General features: G+C 34.0%; 1 protein-coding gene across 4 annotated transcripts in view; it reads right to left on the bottom strand.

Moving 5' to 3' along the window:
• The window catches only part of CNTN5 (contactin 5), a 609,016-nt gene that overhangs the window by 112,297 nt on the left and 477,777 nt on the right, over window positions 1-18,942 (bottom strand). For all 4 annotated transcript variants that reach the window (XM_088159402.1, XM_088159404.1, XM_088159405.1 and 1 more), the window contains 3 exons: window positions 17,278-17,414; window positions 15,633-15,762; window positions 13,357-13,507 (listed from right to left, as the gene is read on the bottom strand). In XM_088159402.1, the coding sequence (XP_088015528.1) occupies window positions 13,357-13,507; window positions 15,633-15,762; window positions 17,278-17,414 (418 nt within the window). The remainder of the gene's footprint in view (window positions 1-13,356; window positions 13,508-15,632; window positions 15,763-17,277; window positions 17,415-18,942) is intronic.

Below are 18,942 nucleotides of genomic sequence, written 5' to 3'. Positions count from 1 at the left end.
ACATGAGTCAGCAATGAGCCCTCTCAGTGAAAAGCCCAACCCCTTTCAGCATTAGTAAAAGGCAGCTGGCAGGTTCAGAGAGGCAATTGTTTCCCTCTCTTTGACACTTTTTCTCTTGGGATTGTATCTGACACACTGATTACATTAACATGCTTAGAGTCAGTCCAGAAGAAATACACAAAGATGTTTATGGGGTGAAAGTACATGACAAATGAGTAGAGGCTGGGGAAAATTTGAAGTTATTTTCTTCATCCTGGAGAAAATAAGGTTAAGGATAGGGTTGGGGTTTTTTTTTGTAATTTTTTCTGCTTATATTCATCTTTTGGAGAGCAATGGGAAGACAGAGCTGGAATTGAAGATACAACAAATAAGAGATAACAGATACAAATTAGAATATGTGGCAACATATAAAGAAGCAAACATACTGTGAAAGTGTCCAAATACTGTAATAAGTTGACAAGACAGGTCCATTCATGGAGATGTTCAAGACTGGACTTCAAGAAAAACTCCTGAGAAACATGATGCAGTTAGTCCTGCTTTGGATGGAGTATGGGATTAGATGGCTTCTAGAAACTGATTCCAATCTCAATTATTCTTGAACAGTCATGCTTCCCAGGAGCAGTGAAATGTAACAGAACAGTTATAAAAGAAATAAACAGAAATAAAAGACAAAAAAAAAGAAAATAAAGATAATTTGGAAAAAAAAAAAAGAAAAGTGTTCTTACGGTTTTTTTGTTTGGTTGGTTTTTAATAATGTTTTTACTAACTAGCTCTAAAACATTTTGCTTTGAACTGATGACTGTAAATAATTTGGATTTTGGATTGTTACTAAAGGATATTTGGATCCATTCAGAGCAAAGATGTACTGGAGTCAGAGAAAAGAAGCTTTAAAAAATTGCTGACAATAAAAGAGTAAAAAGTAAAAGTGTTTCAAAGTTGTGTAGTAATATATAAGAAAAATGGACGTTGTCAATGAGTCCAAGAAATTTGTGGATATTGTGCTGGTTTGGACTGGAATAGAGATAATTTTCTTTCTAATGGGTAGTATGGGGCTATGTTTTGGATTTGTTTTCCCTGTTAAACTGTCTTTACCTCAATCTATCAGTTTTCTGGCTTTTACTCTTCTGATTCTCTCCCTCATCCTGCTGGTGGGGGAGTGAGCAAGTGGCTGTGTGGGGCTTGGCTGCTGACTGGGGCTAAGCCAGGACAATGTTCATTTCTGTAGATAGGAGGGATAAACAATGATAAAAATAGGCTGAGACTATTTATAGGCTTATTTGGGCTCTTTCTTATGTGGAACCTTTTATTTGCAATTTTTAGTATGAGGAGAGCTGTCTCGATTTTTGCTAGACAGAAAGAAATACTGATTAATTTTTGGATAATGGTAACTTTGCAGTCAAGCTGCAGAAACTCTTTTCAGTTCTAAACCAAATACCATGAAGATTTAATGTTCCATGGGAAGAAGGGTTTCTTAGAAAAAGAAAAAAAAATTACCACTTAGTACATGTCACTTGCCTTAGTAGTGACAAATGAACTACACCAGTGGATGTTCTTGGGGTTATAGAGCTGCTGTACATATTGAAGAGTCGAGAAAATTGTTGAGGATTTAACCAAAAGTGTATGAAATTGCAAAAATACCAGGGTAAAAACATGAGATTAATAAACAGCCACAGACAAAAGTCTGAGAGATTCCTTTGAGTAGTGATTGTTGTTCTTGTCAAAGAATAAGTAATACATAGATCTGAGAACATTGAAAGAGGTCACTCCTACAAAAATAATTTAAAAAAGGGTCATGAAAGATCATTCTGCTCAATGGTTTGAGAACTTTGTAACACTGGAAACTTTATGGAAGCTACATCAAGCACTTAACAGGTTTAGAATGTGCCTGTTCTGATTCCAATATAACCATGCTTCTATTATACCATATCACCTTTTTACATTGGTACAATACCATATCATCACTTTTCTGAGTATGCAATGAGGGGAATTTGTGCAATGTGACCTTAAGTCACACACACATATGAAAATAACAAACTTTTCTCATATATCTTCCTGAGTTTTTATATATATCTCCAAATTTAAAATGTTTTAAACATGTTTCAATTATTTCAGTTAATTTAATGACACCTTGGTAAAATTTAATCGATACATTTCCCACCTCTAGGTTTATTATGTCTGCTGTGAATATGGACAAAGAGATAATAGTCAATGAGCACACATGTAAAATCATGTTAGTGACTGTACAGAGACGACAGGCCACTGTGGCAGGGGAAAAAAAGCCTACTAGCCTATTAGGTCCAGTGAAGTGCTACAGATATTAATGTTGTTGCTAATTTTACTAAATAATTTTTAATAATTTGATTTAATCAGCATATTAATTTAGAAGCTCTTAGTTGTTAAATTTGAAAACCAGAGACTGGAAAAATATTTTTTTAAAGGATTAAGCAAGAGGAAAGTGGAGGGGAAGGATAAGGTTAAGGAATGCTCATTAAAAGCCTTTACAAATATCAAATGCCTCAACTGCTTGCTTTACTAGAACATTTTTTCTTTTTCAAGGCTAGTCTACTAAAAGGAACCCTTGCTATATTTGTAAGCTTCCTGTGCCCATTACATTTATGATTCTTTTCCCTCTGACTTTCAATTATTTGTTGTACGGACAGTAGCTGTATACAGCCATTGAAAACAAAAATGAGAAATACGGGAATCTCAGATATATATGTGGAAAATCTACTTACATGGAAGTCACTAATATCAGAGTAATGTGATTGTCACTGATACTGGTAATATGCCATCGTAAAATTCGTATTATACACATCTAGATCTTATTAGAGATAGTGACTTTCCCAGTGGTAAGTGAATTTACAATTTAAAAGCACTGATAGATCACTCATGTTGTTTTTCATAAATGTTGTCAAATTCTTGCCTTCTCACTATGATTTTCTAGGGAGAAACATTACATTTAAAATACTTTTAAATTAACCTCTTGTCCAAATGAGAGCGTGAGACTGATACTTTTAAAAGACAAGGAATGTAACCCGTCATCACTAATAGTGTGATACTGATTTGTGACACTAATTTTCATATTACTTAAAGAAAGGAATACTTTGGCTTTCTTTATAGATAAAATGGCATGAAATGTTCATGAGGAAGTGTGGTGTCTATTTTTCACACTGAAGCAAATCTGAACCTTTACAACAGCAGTGACTCAGGTTCTACAGTAATTGGAAGCGTGCAAAATGCAAACAGGACAGATACCCCTTATTTTGACCCAGAGTGTCTTTTTGCTCTATGACATATAGTTTCATTGCCAAATATTGCTTAGAAATACACCACTGAGACTGCTGATTGGATAGTAAATTTAAGGTCATTTCTAGATTGAAGTGTGTTCATGAAGTTAGGTAGACAGACACCTGAAGATCATTGATCCTGAGAGAGTCACTTCACTATCTTCTATCATGACTATGTGGATTAATTGTAACATTGTTTTTTAGACTACTGTAAGTTTTTTTCTTTACTAATGCCATTAGAAAGCCAATTTCTGCCATAGGTTTTTTTCTAAATAATGAATAATTGGTTAAAGTTTTTGCACAAAATCTAATTTTCTGCAAAATATATCTATCTTTTTAAAAATATGTATGGACTTATTCTCCTTCTCTGTGACCAATTAGCATGTAAATACTGAATCTGTTGGTTTCTGGACTGACAGACTAGAAAATGTCAGAACATAATGTGAGAGAAGATATCAAAGGCATCAAAAATTCCTCATAAATTTTGAAATTTAACAATAAATTTCACAATATAGCTACAAAGATCACTATATTTAGATGCAATAGATGATAATTTGTTGAAAAGCTGCCCTAATTATTTTAGATTTATGACAGATAAGGAAGAATATTCCCTGTAAAGGCAATTTTCCAGTGCAAAATGAATTCTGACAGCACATGGGAAGAAGATCTTTGTAGCCTCCACACAGATCATGGCTGCTGACTGGTAGATTTAAAAAATACTAAGCATCAGTTAAAATGCAATATGTGTTATAAATTAAAAATTATGATTTAAGTATATGCTCATATTCTAGAGTCTGACAAATTTTTCAATCCAAAAGATCTGAGTTCACGGTGTACTTTCCCCACAATGCCTTGGGAACTTCTATCACATTCTAATTCTTTCTAATTTAAAAATTGATTTTGTTCCTAGAGCCTTGAAACACTTTATTGCTCTGTGGTTACATGTCACTGAGCCATAGAAATTATTACTAATCTCGTGACTAACCCAGTGATAATGTCCAGAGATTCTGGCTGAGGTAACACTCCCATGTACTGTACCACTTAAACAGCGATTATTTCTCCATCAGGAAAATAAATAGGCATATTCCCCCCATATAGTGAAGTCAGCTATCACAGAAATGCTTTCCTCCATTAAATGATGTTAGCCTTTAAAACATGGTGGCAGCATGCAGACAGGGTAGCAGGACTGGATTTTGGCACGCTGATCCTCCCAGGATTAGGGACTACTTAGGGCAGCTACTTGAGAGAGGCTAAAATCCAGCCAGGGACTAACTGCTGAATAGCTCAGTTTATTGCATCCCACTGAAATCCCACCTGGGACTACAAGGCAGCTTTTCACTTCCTTGTGTGGGATTGGATCCTTGAATCTTTTCACTGTAAAGCAAGAGGCCTGAGATCAGCGATGGAAATTTTGGCAGTTTGTCACTGAAACCACGCCTAACCGCACACATAGATACAGAAAAGCAAGTATCTTGCCTAAAGTACACAAAACACATAACATTTAGTATTTCTGGGTACTGGACTGTTTCCTTAATCATGTTTTCTGTAAGAAAACATGAGTGAAGACTGAGATTTGTTTAGGTGTGTGGCTAAACCATTATGTTCTAAAAACTCATGTAATATGCTCAATTAGCAAAACAATGCTGTTTTGGAACAGCCTCCTTTTGTCTAGAGATGATCTTATTTGTTTTTACTGCTTAGTCAAGGTAATAATTGTTTCCCTTTTCTACTTTATAACCCGCACTCTAATTCCCATTATGAGCTTGCCATAGCTAAATTAGACCATGATTTATACAAAAATTGAAAAGAAGTGACTTGCAGAACTCTCTCAGGAAGATTAGAGTTTCTGTCATGAAGCTTCTTTTTCTTAATGTCCTGGGTATTTTCTTCACTATTTTTCGATCATTAAATTCCCCTTGGGAGTCTGTGGATGAGTTGGGAGTCATGTGGATGGTTTGCATGAATTTAAATGTTTAAATTCCCAAGATTTTTAGATGAAGTTTCTTTTAAGGGCAAATGATGCTGAAAGCCAGAATCTGAAGAGCCTTAAGCAAAGGAAAACCTTTAGGCCACTGATGACTTGTCATATTCTACCTCTGTCGTGAACAAACAGGCAGCCATTTATAATAACAACAGGGAAATTAATAATGGTTAAAATAAAAATTCATGATCTTTTTTCTCAAATGATACTTAGTTGTCCGCAGATATTCAAGGCATAGACAGCAGATCAAGTATCTTGTGCTGTCAGCAACTTAAAATGGTTGAACTTTTCAGCTTTTTCTTTTAATTAGGACTACGGAAAATATATGGGATATTTACAGTTCAATAACTGAAAAAAAAGGGAAATGCAGTCTCATGGAAATACAAAAAAGCAAGATCCTACAGGGTGGGAGTCACCTCCTCAATTATTGGTGTCTAGTCTGTAGGTATCTGAAGACGTCCAAGACACCCACATGTGCCTGATAGATATTAAAGAGTAATTATGTAAGACTTGCCAAAGCATCTGGATGGCAGCGTGGGTTATTGTAGGGAACTGTGTATCTATTTTCACACAAATAAATCCTGCTTGAATTGAAAATTGGTAAGATGTGGTGGAACTCTTCTTCAAGCATTAAGCCAATGTAGGAAGAAGAGAATGTATTTCTAAAATGCAGACTTCAATGCATTGTTACCTAAACATATACTTCTGATTTGAAGACTTATTTCCCTAAAAAGTCAGCGAGTACCTACACAGCTGTAAATGAAGTGCTGTATTAAGGACAAATGGTAAAACATATTGTCCTGAATACCATTCTTGAAAAGAAAAACAATTCCGAGAAGTCATGTGGATCTTGTAGATAATAATTCACTTCGATACAAAAAGATAAATTATTTGGTATTCTGTGGAAAGTGTTATTTATTAAACTAATTAAAATTTTCTTTAGCTCTTTAACTGGGGACACAGAGTAAAATCTTCAAACTGCTTAAAAGATTTCTCCTGTAGTAGGAATAACTCTAAAGATCTTTCATTACTCTGAGTAAATAAAGGGTGTTCTTTTCTTATAAAAACTGGAATGGTAGTAGGCTGAGCTACTCTGCTGTTTGTGTGGCTGATAGCACAAATACAAAAAAGCTCGTGCCCAGAACAAGTTGAGCCTAGTGCAATTCAGGGACAAATAGACAAAGAGAAAAATATGATTCAGAATAATTTTCTGTCCATATATATTTTCTTTTGCCTTCACAGTCCATAGTTTTCAGTTCAAACAAATGATACAAACCACAGTTGGCTGGAACTGAAATTATTTTGAAAAGCTACTACCATAATTATGAAGAAAACATCTAATATATATCTATGCTACATGTTCATATTCAAAAGCATAACACAACATGTACAAAACAAAGCACTTTATAAAACGGAATACAAATTTTGCCTACAAACACAATGTTTTTCTTGCTGCTGCTCTGAAACACCCTTCTTTTCCTTCTTTGATTTTTTCCATGGTAATTAAGCTTAAAAGCTATTAAAATAGGAACTTAGAATGGAAACGTTGACAGATCCTTAAATAAAGTAGAGTGAAAAGAAAAACTGTAATAAGAACCTGTCAAAACTGAAAATGAAGGAGTTTGAGAGACCAGAAGACTGAAAAAACATGTCTGTTTCTAAGGTTTTGAATGATAATATTTTTAGATTTAAGTACTCTACGTGTTTCCTCTAATTACATAGCAAAGTGGGACAGATGAAATATCTAGGCATACAGGACAGCTACTTCTGTAGCTCACAGATTTCAGTATTGACTTGAAGGTAAGTAAAAAGCAATAGCATCAGATTTCCCTGTGTCTTTGTATAATATTCATATTTGGAATTTAATGTTCCTATAAAAGGTCTCTTTCTTCTCTTTCTTTTTTCTGACTTCTTTTACAGCCGCTGAATGTTAAGGAAACATAACTGAAAGAAAGCAAAATAAAGCAAGCCTAGTTCAAGGCAAAATTTTAGCAGCCTCAATTCATTCCCTCGTGTATTGTTACATGGAGCTTGAACAGTTTGTCCTCTCCGGTGTCTTTATTCTAAATTTAGTACCTATAGAGGATGCTTCTCACCTAATGAGCACTGTTTAGTGTTCTCGTGTTCTTCACAGGTCAATGTATGGCTTGCAATTTTGTACCCAAGTATTTATGAAGACAGACTTCCCTCATAAATAATTCTCCATATTTTTGATATTCAGTGACTTCAAAAATATCCGTATGTCTCTATTTTCAGTATCCAGTAATTTTATTTGCAATATTAAGGGAATAACTGTCAGAGCACTTTCTTTGTTGTTCAATGTACAGCCTCTACAGGCCTCTCCCTGTCTGTAAATCCATCCCAATTTGTGATTTGTGATCGGAGGCACACAGTAACTGAAGAATATGACAGGCAGAAAGTAACTTTGCAACATGGCAATACACACTGGGCAGGTTTTGTATGGGAAAGTGACATCTCCATTTTATTAGTTTTGGTGGCCAGGCAGGTTTGGCACAGATCTGAATGTCGAATTTCATGTGTCATGGAAAAAGCATTGATATAAATCCCTTATATGGCCACATTTATTACAGATCAGAGCCTCCCAGCTGTTAAGGGCACTGATCAGCTGATGTGTTCACTCTGAAGGGATGAAGTGTAGTCAGATACTTCTCAATGATGCCCTGAGACAGGACAGAGACAATGGACACAAACTGAAACACATGCAATTTCATGTAAACATCAATACCATTTAAATATTAAAAGAGTTTTTTGTTTGTTTGGATTTGTTTGGCATGTTGTTTTGGTTTTTTTTTTAGTGTAGGGGTGCTTAACTCTAGTAGGAATAAATTTCCCAGATAGGCTGCAGTGTCCCTCTTTGGAGTTACTCAAAAGCTGACTAGACATGACCTTAAGCAATCCATTCTATCTGACACTGCTCTGATCCTGGGAGTGGACCAGGTACTATCCAGAGCTCTGTGCCACGGCACTGCTGTTCTGTAATTCTTTTATATCATTCAGAAAAAAAGGAAAAAGTTTTTACCCACTTGCAATCAATAAAATTACCACTGTGATTGTGTATTGCAAGAATAAGGATGCTGAAGTTTTTGTCCTGGCCAAACCCAGCCTATTTCTTTCAAAATACCTAAAATTCCCTCTGCTGCTTAACATACCAAGTTTTCTCTTATATCCAGAACTCCTTCAAACAGAAGTGGAACAAAGAAAACCAATTGCACCATAGGAAAAGTGACTGATTTGAAGTGGCAGGTGGAGTTTTGCTACCATTTATTTTCCCCACAGAAATGCTCAGTGTATTTAGGTCTTCAGCAAAAGTTAATCTGGGACATGGGTGGATCAATATGAGCAATTACACAGTGGCCACAGAGAGACTGGCACTCTTCTGCTCTAGGTGATCTACTTTGAATCTGACCTTCAGAGACTGTGAATGTTTTTCTGCACAGCTTGTTCTGTGAGGTGAAGGAGAAAGCTTAGACTGTGCCACTGCGCCATATGGAAAGTAAAAAATCCATAAACAAACAACTACATTACCAATGAATAAGTATGAGGTCATCACCATATTTTGATTTTTTTTTAAATTAAATATTAATCTGTGCACAAATTACAGGGTAAACCAAAAATGATTTTAAAAAAGCATTATAATTTGAGAAGCTTCAAAAGGAAAAGAACAAAAGCAAAATAAAGCAGCATAGAATTGGGACTAGAAAAGTCCTGCTCCCTCTGTTACCCATTTGTTGGTTAAGGTGTGCTTTCCTCCTCAGTGACACATTTTTTGGTTAAACTGTGCTTTTAAAGTTATTATTATTATTATTTTTATTTTTATTATTATTATTAATTACTTGGTAGTCTTAATAAAAAAGAAAAAATAGGGACTAAAGAGAACAATTTCACTGTTAGAGTACTTTCAAATTATGTTCTTTTAACTATAATTAATGGATATGTAATGAAAATAATGAGCAAGGGTAAAAATTTAAGTTTAAAGAGGAGACTATTTTAGTTGGACATAAAACCACAAAAACAGATTAACAATGACTTATAAGACTTTTCAACATTTTTGACGCCTCAGATGTATCTGTAGTCACCACTACAAGCCAGTGAAGACAAGAAAAGATGTCTTTCAGAAAGTGAAGATAAAGGGATTATATCTCTTGGAGTAGTGGCTCATAAAAATTTATGCAGTTGTAAATAATTATAAAATACCTGATGCTTGTAATGCTTGAACACAGGAACTAAAAAAAAACAAAACAAAACAAAACAAAACAAAAAAAACCCCAACAAAAACAAACAAACAAAAACTTTATCTTGAATTTAATCATTGACTTTGTTGGTAGAACTCATGATTTATACTGATGCAACTGGTGCCACATTCTGGTCCATTCTAGTGTGTATTATAACATTTACAGTCTACAAAATATTACTTTTGTTACTTTTTTTTTAGTTTGATATATAAGTTAAAAATGTTTAATTTATAAACAGGCTTTTGGATGGCTTTGTAATCTGAATGGGTTGGGTCTTTGTCTTGTTTAGAAGCTGATGCTAAAGTAGTAAGTGATAGTTTGATTATACTTTAGGAAGTGTCTGACTGAAATATTTCAGAAACTTCACAAAAATATTTTTTGGTCACTGAACTCTTGCCCAAGGGCCTAATTCTTCCTTTTTAGGTTCTAAAGCAAAGTACCAACCAAACTGTTTACTAAAAATCAATGCAAGAACTTTTTTTTCAGACTTTGATTCCAATATAATCCCCTTTCCTATAAAACCAAAACTACTTATGAACTAAAAGATTCCAAAGTTCTTTATAAATTCTTATGGATGAAAATATTGTTCAAATCAATAACCAGAGCATACATTATCACAGCCTGCCATAAATGAGACACAATCATTTACCAGCCTGACAATGGAGTACAGAAACAAGTGGTTAGCAAAGATAGTTATGAATTTTAATTGTTGTGAGGTTACTAATGAAAATATGTATCTTAAATATGTTTTCTACCTACACCACTGACATTGGTGTTGTGCTCAGCTGTATTCTAATTCCAAAATAGAAGTAGAACAATTCCTTTCTAGGTGAAATTGTTGATAAAATTATCTTTGATTGAATATATTAATGACTCACTGAGATAATGATGTATAAAAGACACTTAGATTCGTTCAAATGCTGATGATAAAATGTCTTATATCAGTAAGCTTCACAGACTATGCCTTGATCTTTGGAAGTTCTAGTCTCTGCATAGAAGATCTCCAATACCACATATTTTATTTAATTTCCTTTGCTTCAGTGCAATCATCTTCAGTTCTTGATCTTTATCTATGGTTACTAGAATGAATTGTAAACACTTTGGAAACTTTATTAAATAACTATCTTTCTCTAGAAGTAATTTCATCAGATTTAATGTATTTTGAGAACGTAAAACTTGGAGCCATGTTTTTTGTCAGCAAATAAGTGATATATAATAACTGACATAACTGAATACCCTAATTTTTTTGAACCTATCTCATAGATTTGACACTCATTTGGAACTCAATTGAAAAAACCTGTTAATAATATGCAGATACTTTCCAAGAAGAATCAAATTACCTGGCTGCTCAAATGATTTTTGGGGACGAAGCCTATCATAGCTCTACTATGAATATGAAGGCCTTGAATAAGATAATTTATTTGAAGGTAAAAGAGACTTAGAAATGAAGCTAATGAAGGCTTTTCACAGTTATTTTCCCAAGTATATGTCTTTCCAATGAATCTGAAACATCTGAGGCTTTCAGACTGCACAAAATTCCAGGAGCTTGAGTCAAGGTCTGACAGCAGTGACAACTGTACCCAGCCACGAGTCCCACAATCAACAATCAGCCTTCTCTTCAGTTACCTATGGAAATACTGCTAAAGCTATTTCTGTCAACCAGTTTTTGTTGTATAAAAAACACCTAAAGGGCAACAGAGTTTGGAAGACATGGAATAGGTAATAGCAGACCCACTGGTTAAGTGAATTTTTTTCTTTGCTGTAGAGGGGAAGGTGTCTCTTTTATTGATGTTGCTAAAAGGATCAAATTCTTTTCCTGGGCTCGTAGACTTCACATAACTTACACACAATATGCACTTGTTACATGCACTTTAGAAGAGGAAAAAATATATTATACTGTTCTATCCTTGCCCTTCCTTAATACTTAACTGGAATGTTGCTAGTTTTTTGCTATTTTAAAAATTAATTATTATTTTTTAATATCTGAGGACTTAATTGTCGATGCAAACTCATCAGATGACCGATCCTAATTTTTATTTTTTATTTCTTTTTTTCTGGAATTTTTATCAACAGACTATGAAGAAAGCCCAATTTTAAAGTATATTGATATATTTACCATTTCAGTTTATTCCTTTTAAAAATGTTTAACAGAGTTCCTTCCTTCTCAGAATGCCCAAAGCATGGAAACACACATATTATCTTCATTGATTTACACTTCCTTTCACAAATCACTGTAGGCTTCCTCACTTTCTCTTCAAAGAGACTCTATTATATTTGTTTAAAGTGTACTCTATACAGGCAGAACTGAATTTGCTTGAAACTGATACTCCTCTTATGCCCACCCCTCTATAAACAGCAGATGCAGGGAAACTGCTGTGAATGACACGAGATAATCCTTGAACAGCTGACTAAAAAATTAAGTTGAATGTAACCCTCTGCTTTCAAATATCTGAAATAGTTCAACCAGTTTTTCATTTTCCATGTTTCATCATTTCCTGTTCCAGCTTCTGTCAAAACAAGCTAGTATTGAAAGCTACAAATAACAAAAAATGAAACTCCAGCTCTATTTTCATAGGATTTTAACTTCAGAGTTAGGCTATGTTTGGACAGACATAAAGTAATTATCAAAAGGCTTTACTGGTCTTGGATTAAAATGTGATTTACACATCGTGATCAGAGGAAACATAGTGAGTTTTGTGGAGATGAGAGGAAAAGGTCATGTAGTGAAAAGTATCAACTGTGTAGGTAGAGCATAGAGACATCAGTGTCACAATATTTGATATTTTTCAGGTCCTTTGTAACATGAATCTGTCATATTGTCAATACAAATGATACAACCCACACCTGTTAGTAAAATGTTGTATATAATGCTGTTTTGTTCTCTCCTGCTCAACAAAAAATATTCAATATGGTACAAGAAGTTACCTATTTTTCCTTTTCAGAACAAAACAAATGTCATGAGATTAAAATACAGCACACTTGAACAGAATAGCTTTTGCAGCTGAGGACAGATGCACTCTACTGCTTCCCTCAGTGTTGCAAAAAGTCAATAAAAGGGGGATTGTTTTTATCTTTCTGATTAATACTACACATGCCATTTTAAATGGTTCATTCACACAGCACGTTTCCAGAAAGAGGAAAAGATTGCTTTTTGTACTTAAAGACCATGTGCAGAGTGGCAAAACTATTCTCATGTACAGATAAGCAATCTTGTAAAGTGCAATTACATCTGGCATTTAACCTGCAGTGCTTAAACTACATTTACGATACAAAGCTGGACAGAACTTATTTAATCAAGCATAATCTGTTAAACAGATGTGCTGCTGAGTACAGAAATTACCAATATAATTAAATCCTATAATGGAATTATATTTTTCTTCCCTGAATAATTTTAAAGCTATTCTTACATAGACTTCCATTGTGATCAAACTGTAAATCTGCCTTATTAAAATTATTTCAAATGAATAAGCACATTTTATATTTTATGTGTTCCTGAATACTTCAGCCTCTACGCTTTTATACTCTCACATACTAAATTTGTATTACCTCTAGAGAATAATTGAAAGGCTTTTGAAATTAATAACAGAAAATAGGGAAAAAACTGCAGAAAATAACACCACCTTTTCATCTCTCTGCATCTCTGAGCAATGTTAAGATTTTTCAATATTGTGGAAACTGTAAAGTCGCTACTGTCAAAAAAATCAGCTTGACAAAAATAATTATGCCATACCCAGGCTAACATTCAGCATGTTCTTGTCACTTGCTGCATTTTCATACCATACCACAGAATCCAACATGCAAACACAATATTTAGTTTACCGAACAGACTTCTGACCTCTTATTCTCCCTTAGCACTTTGTCGCCTTTCTTCCAAGTGATAGTTGGCTTTGGAGAGGCTTGTGGCTTGCACTCAATGACAACTTCTTGGCCCTTAGTAACAATTATTGTTTTCTTCATTTGATTGAGTGGGAAAGTGGGAGCTGAAGCTGTTAAAAAGAAGTAGATTAACTCTACAGAGAACAAGCAAAGCATTCTGCTTCATTATGTTCTAATAGAAGAATAGAAAAATAGATTTGGTTTTGGGAATAGAATCTCTATTTTTCTCTTTGAAATTATTATGTCAAAATCAAAATTTTACAAAACATTTGAAATCAGCACCCAAGATTATATGGTAGGTTTATAACTTAATCCAGCCACAGATTAATGAGAAATCTTTCACATCAGCAGATTAGAGTAAAACTACTTGTGAAATCAAAAAAATTTAGAAATTAAATAATGCAAATGTTTTAGTTACTATTTTCTCTCTTTTTTTTTCTCTTTTTTTTAGTCAAAAACTTGTTAGAGGCAAATAATTAAAAACAAAACGAAGTTTTAATTCCACAGCAATTCAAAATGCACTCTCTAGAATTAATGCTCACAGAAAATATTGCTGTTAGAGAAATTTTATTGCTTTCACTTCTTACAGTTGTCCGAATACTGGGAATATCAATATGAGAACTTCTTAATAGGTGATATTATATCTTGTTCTTAGTATTTCACTTTTTAAGAAGTCCCATTGTTTACAAACAAAAGCTAAGATAATAAATGCTTTACAAAATGACAAAATTACTGTAATTTCACATCAAGAAAGGACATTAGTTCTCAAGTAATCTCATTTGATTGTGGTTTTCTTTAACTACTTTTGCAAAGTCAAAGGCTCCTATCTCAGCTACACTTACTGAGACACTACATTCATTGCCTCAAATATGTAGGAATTTCCTACCATTATTTTGGTTAATCCTCATACCAGAGATATTTATATGGACAATTTATTCTGTTCTTTTCCCTTTGGTAAGGCAGCAAATTAAACACAATTGCTTCTTTAGTACAATATTATGGTTAAAATTTAACAGGGGTACAATCTTGGGAGTGAGAAAATGAAAAGCTAATTTTACTGCAGCAATATACAAGGTCTATTTCTGATGTTAAAGAACATCAAAGAAAGTGTGCAATTACCTGACATGCTAGGTATACCTATTTTGTAACAGATACAAAAATGGAGAAAAAGAATGCTGTAGCCAATAGGTTTGCAGACTGAATCACAAATGACCAAAAAAAAAAGTGATGAAAAGAGAACAATCACTGGTCTTGGCTTTTAACTTTATGGCTATAAAGAAATTATTTTAAGACTTATCAGTGAAATTCTAATGTTGGCCAGCTAGGAAATTGCTGAAATGTATGAGAAAGGTTATTTGCCAAAAGAGCCAAATGTTAGCTAAAATACAGTATATTTCTGCAATTTTAGCTTTGTTACTCATTTGACTGGGAGTTTATAGGAATGATTCACATGTGCAGGTCTAATCTCTGATATGGCCATTAAATGACTTTAGTGGACACCTTTCTTCCTGCTCCACCACATCCTAATAAAGATGATACAAGGCTTACAAGTCTGTCTCACTTAATCCTCTGGAAGGGCACTTATCACTATTGCTCCACTGCATGTTGCTACAGTTTGCTTTAAGGAAAATTAGAGTGTTGAAAAGTTCTTCAAGTTTTTCTTCATTAACTGCCTGCTTCAGCTTTTGGGTAATGACATTTTGATCGTATTTCTGGGTAATGCTATGTAGTGTATTTGCTTTTCTGTGGAGGGTATTCACCCAAGTATGTAACTTATATTATTCTATCAGTTTTGGTGATTTCATAAGATTTTTTTTTTTAAACTAAGGTCATGCATAATTACCTTTGAATAATGGCCGAGTAGAAATTATAAGTTAATTTTAACAGAGATTAAAATACTTTTACTTCCTCTAAATTTCATCTCCCACGTATATGTTTGAGGCAGTAAAAATTTTTTTCTATTGATTTGAACTGAATAGACTTATATGAGAAATACTCACACAATGTTGCTGAGTCAGTTATGTATGAATGACAATTTTTGGTTAACAGAAGGCCCTATGCTCTCTGGGGCAGCAAAGGACTCACCCACACATAAATAACAAGAATACAAATAAACCACTTTTATCTGCTCTACTGTTTGGACTGGCAGAAGCTGTTCCTTGTCACAACAGTCTAAGAAAAAAATTAATTCTCAAAAAGGGAGAAAGGAATATCTTATTCTTTTCCAATACTTACCTAAAATCTTCAGCTCGGCACTGGCATAAATTGTACCATACTTATTTTCTGCTAAGCACTGGTACATTCCAGCATCTGAGACATTCACACTTTGGATCATCAGAACACCATTAATCATCTCAATTCTGCTCTGTAATAGAATTAGAAAAAAAAAAAAACTTCTATAAAAGCAAATAGGCACTGGGAAATTGCTGTGCTATTAGCTTAAGAGGAAGCGACAAAAAAATCACCTAAAATAAAACTGAGCAACAAATTTCCTTGGGCTTACCTTTTTCTTGTTATACAAAAAATCACAAGAATAAAAAGCCAAAAAATATTTGACAGTAAATATTTTCAGAGTAAATTCACCATATTCAAATCTTCTTTTTTTCTGTTTGCTTGTTTGTTTGCCTTTACCCTTACATGATTTTTAAAAGCAGTTCATCCTGGGAACTTTAAGGAGGCAAGAAATCATGTGTGGATATAATATATCTGACAATCTTCAAATATAGAGCAAATATTTGGTCTCAATCATGGTGCTATTTTCATAAAAGCAGACATGAAAGATTGATTGCATAAGTAAGAATGAAAGGATCCAATTGCTCTCATCATTAGTACAAATTCCTTATTTGAAAGGTCCACTAGTAGAAAACAATTATCACAACTGGAAGAGAAATGACATCAATAGCTGCTTATGGAAGTGAGTATTTCATGAAGCTATAATATGAATAATTTGAAGTTCTATAAAATAACTTTAAGTTTCACTATAACAGTTGTTGTAAGTTAAAATTGATAAGGCATAAATTGTTTGGGAATGCAGAGGAAACTGTGATAAAAAATTCACTTTGTTGTGAACCCTCACCCAGCTCAAAGTAAAATTTAATTTAAAATTTCAGAGCCTGGAGAAACTAATGGTTTGGAAAATCAGAGAACCAAAAAGTAGAGATATTTAAATTGCTTCAATTTCAGCACTAATAGCTCCATCTAAAAAGGCAGAAATGAATAGAGCAACCTTATTTTCAATGCCTCACAGCTTCAAAACTAAACTGTTTTTATGTTTCCTTTCTGATTGTTTCCATAATTGGTTGATGTTCACAGATAGATAGAAGGGGCATTTGCTGAAAAGGAAGACATTACATCTTTTATATTCATAAATCCATTCCGTGAGTTCATTTGCAAATATAGATATTTTTTTCCAGAATCAAACAACTTTATAAAAAAGATAAGTAAATTTATAAAACTTTTCTTTACTCCATAACCTGAGACTATAAAATGGAAAGGTATTAGGCAAAAAACCCACGTGTTGTGCAATGATGCTATGATGATTCAGTGAGAGAAACAGAAAAAAGTGAAATAAAAGACAGACCATGACATCAGTGGTCTTTTAAAAGAAAAAGAGAATTTTGTTGCTGTTTAATTCTAAAATATATCAGGAGATTGTAGTAACACACTTTACATTCTGAGTCTTACATGAACCATTTTAATGGTCTTCATGATGAGTCCTGTTACTCGCAGAGAACAAACTGAATTGAAAATGTGACGGTCATCATACTTTCTGCATTAACCAAACAGTAATATCTGAAGAAGCTTTTAGTACTTTCTTTACTAGCATTATCCGAATGAAGGAGAAGCCTCCCCCCCACAGGTGACTCCTTGTCCAGTGTACCTGTGGCCAGAGGGGAGCTCCGTTTTTCAGCCAGCGATATGTGGGCCGTGGCTTCCCGGTGGCTTTGCACTCCCATCGGAGCTGATCTCCACTGTCCAGTTGTGTATCATTCAGCTTCTCCACCCAGTGTGGGTAGGCTGCAAGGAAAAATTGCCCCCTTAGAGTCAAAGATTATAAAGTGGTGATTCTCTAGCTGATATGCAGAGACCTAATCAATTAAAAAGCTTAAATTAATGGACCTTGCAAGACTTACCTTACTCTCAGAACAAAGCACATTAAAAAAAAGGTCCAAATCAAAAGAGACAGTAATAATTAGCAAACTCCAAACTTTAAAGGAAGTGCTGTAATGGGACCAGGTAGTGAGCAGTAACATGACCTAAGACAAATGTTTGGTAGTCACAATAGAACATTTCAATAATCATTTACAAGTCCTAAGATATTTGAATTGTGATGAAGAGGTTAATTGTCATAGCCTCTGTTTCATGTAGTTTTCTCAGCTTACAAGGAAATCATTATTTAGCTAGGAATGACTGGGGATTTGGTAAGGTATTTGCACATATTTTTGTTAAAGTGTCCTAAGTTTAATTCATATTTTAAGTTAAGGGACAAAATGCTTTTAACATTTTTAAGCACAGAACCCATGAGATTTCCAGCATCCATTAGTAACATAAATTACACAATAAATCAATATTTAAACAGTCTTTTTTAAAAAAGGCAGACAGTTGATAACTGTACATGTGATCACTAATACCTAACTTTCATTAAATAATCCATCAAAAATAAAGCATATTTTTTTCAGAGAAGTAGAACTTTAATGTGGCAGTCTATCAGACAGCTATTTGTAGGATCTTATAATTTGGAAAATGTATGACTCAGTGAGAAACTGAGCATTGATATGCAGAAATAAAAATGTATGCTTAAAAGCCAACTTTTGGGTTTTCATGCCGTAGCCATACCACTTTGTATAACACAGAGGGTATCACAGAGGGTGATAGATGACAGTAATTAACTTAAGGATATCAAATGCTGGTTTGGGATTTTGTTTGTTTGTTGTTTATGCAAATCATAGGGAATAAATAGCTAAAAGGCATTGCTAAAGGGATGTAAAATTCTGCATGATGTGAATAGAAGTCCAGATCTGTCATAACAAAGTCTCTGCTTCAAATGACAGATAATTGATAATGTACTTAAACATGGGGAATTGAGTTTAAAAATAAATCTTTGAATCTAGCTGGCATTTGACAGGTCATCAATCAAAGACGTGAGAAGATATGAAAAGGCATGACAGGTGACTAACTGCTTCTAGCTTACATCTCGTGCATGGATGATAAAGAAAGTGAAAGAGGTGTCTATCATTCCTAAGCAGGGAATAGTTGGCTTCAGAGTCCTGGACCAGGCATTTGTCAGAAGCTGGAAACATATTAGAAGAAGAATCACTCATTTCCTTTTTAGTAGAGGAATAGTGAGAGATTGACCCAGCCCTGCTCCCAAACCCAAGATAAAAAACCTATGCTTCCTTATTCTTCTTATTACAGTCAAGACAATGCATGAAATTCTCTACATGTGCTGAATTCTTCTTTCTGAAGTTATAACAAAAGATCCCACAAATATCTGCAGAAAGAAACCGGTTTTGAGAGTCCCTGCTTATTTGTTCTCTGCTCTCCT

Source organism: Sturnus vulgaris, chromosome 2 (genome assembly GCF_052056855.1).
Source record: "Sturnus vulgaris isolate bStuVul1 chromosome 2, bStuVul1.hap1, whole genome shotgun sequence".
NCBI lineage: Eukaryota > Metazoa > Chordata > Aves > Passeriformes > Sturnidae > Sturnus > Sturnus vulgaris.
The sequence above is the reverse complement of the archived record's forward strand: the minus strand, read 5'-3'. Positions and strand labels throughout refer to the sequence as shown.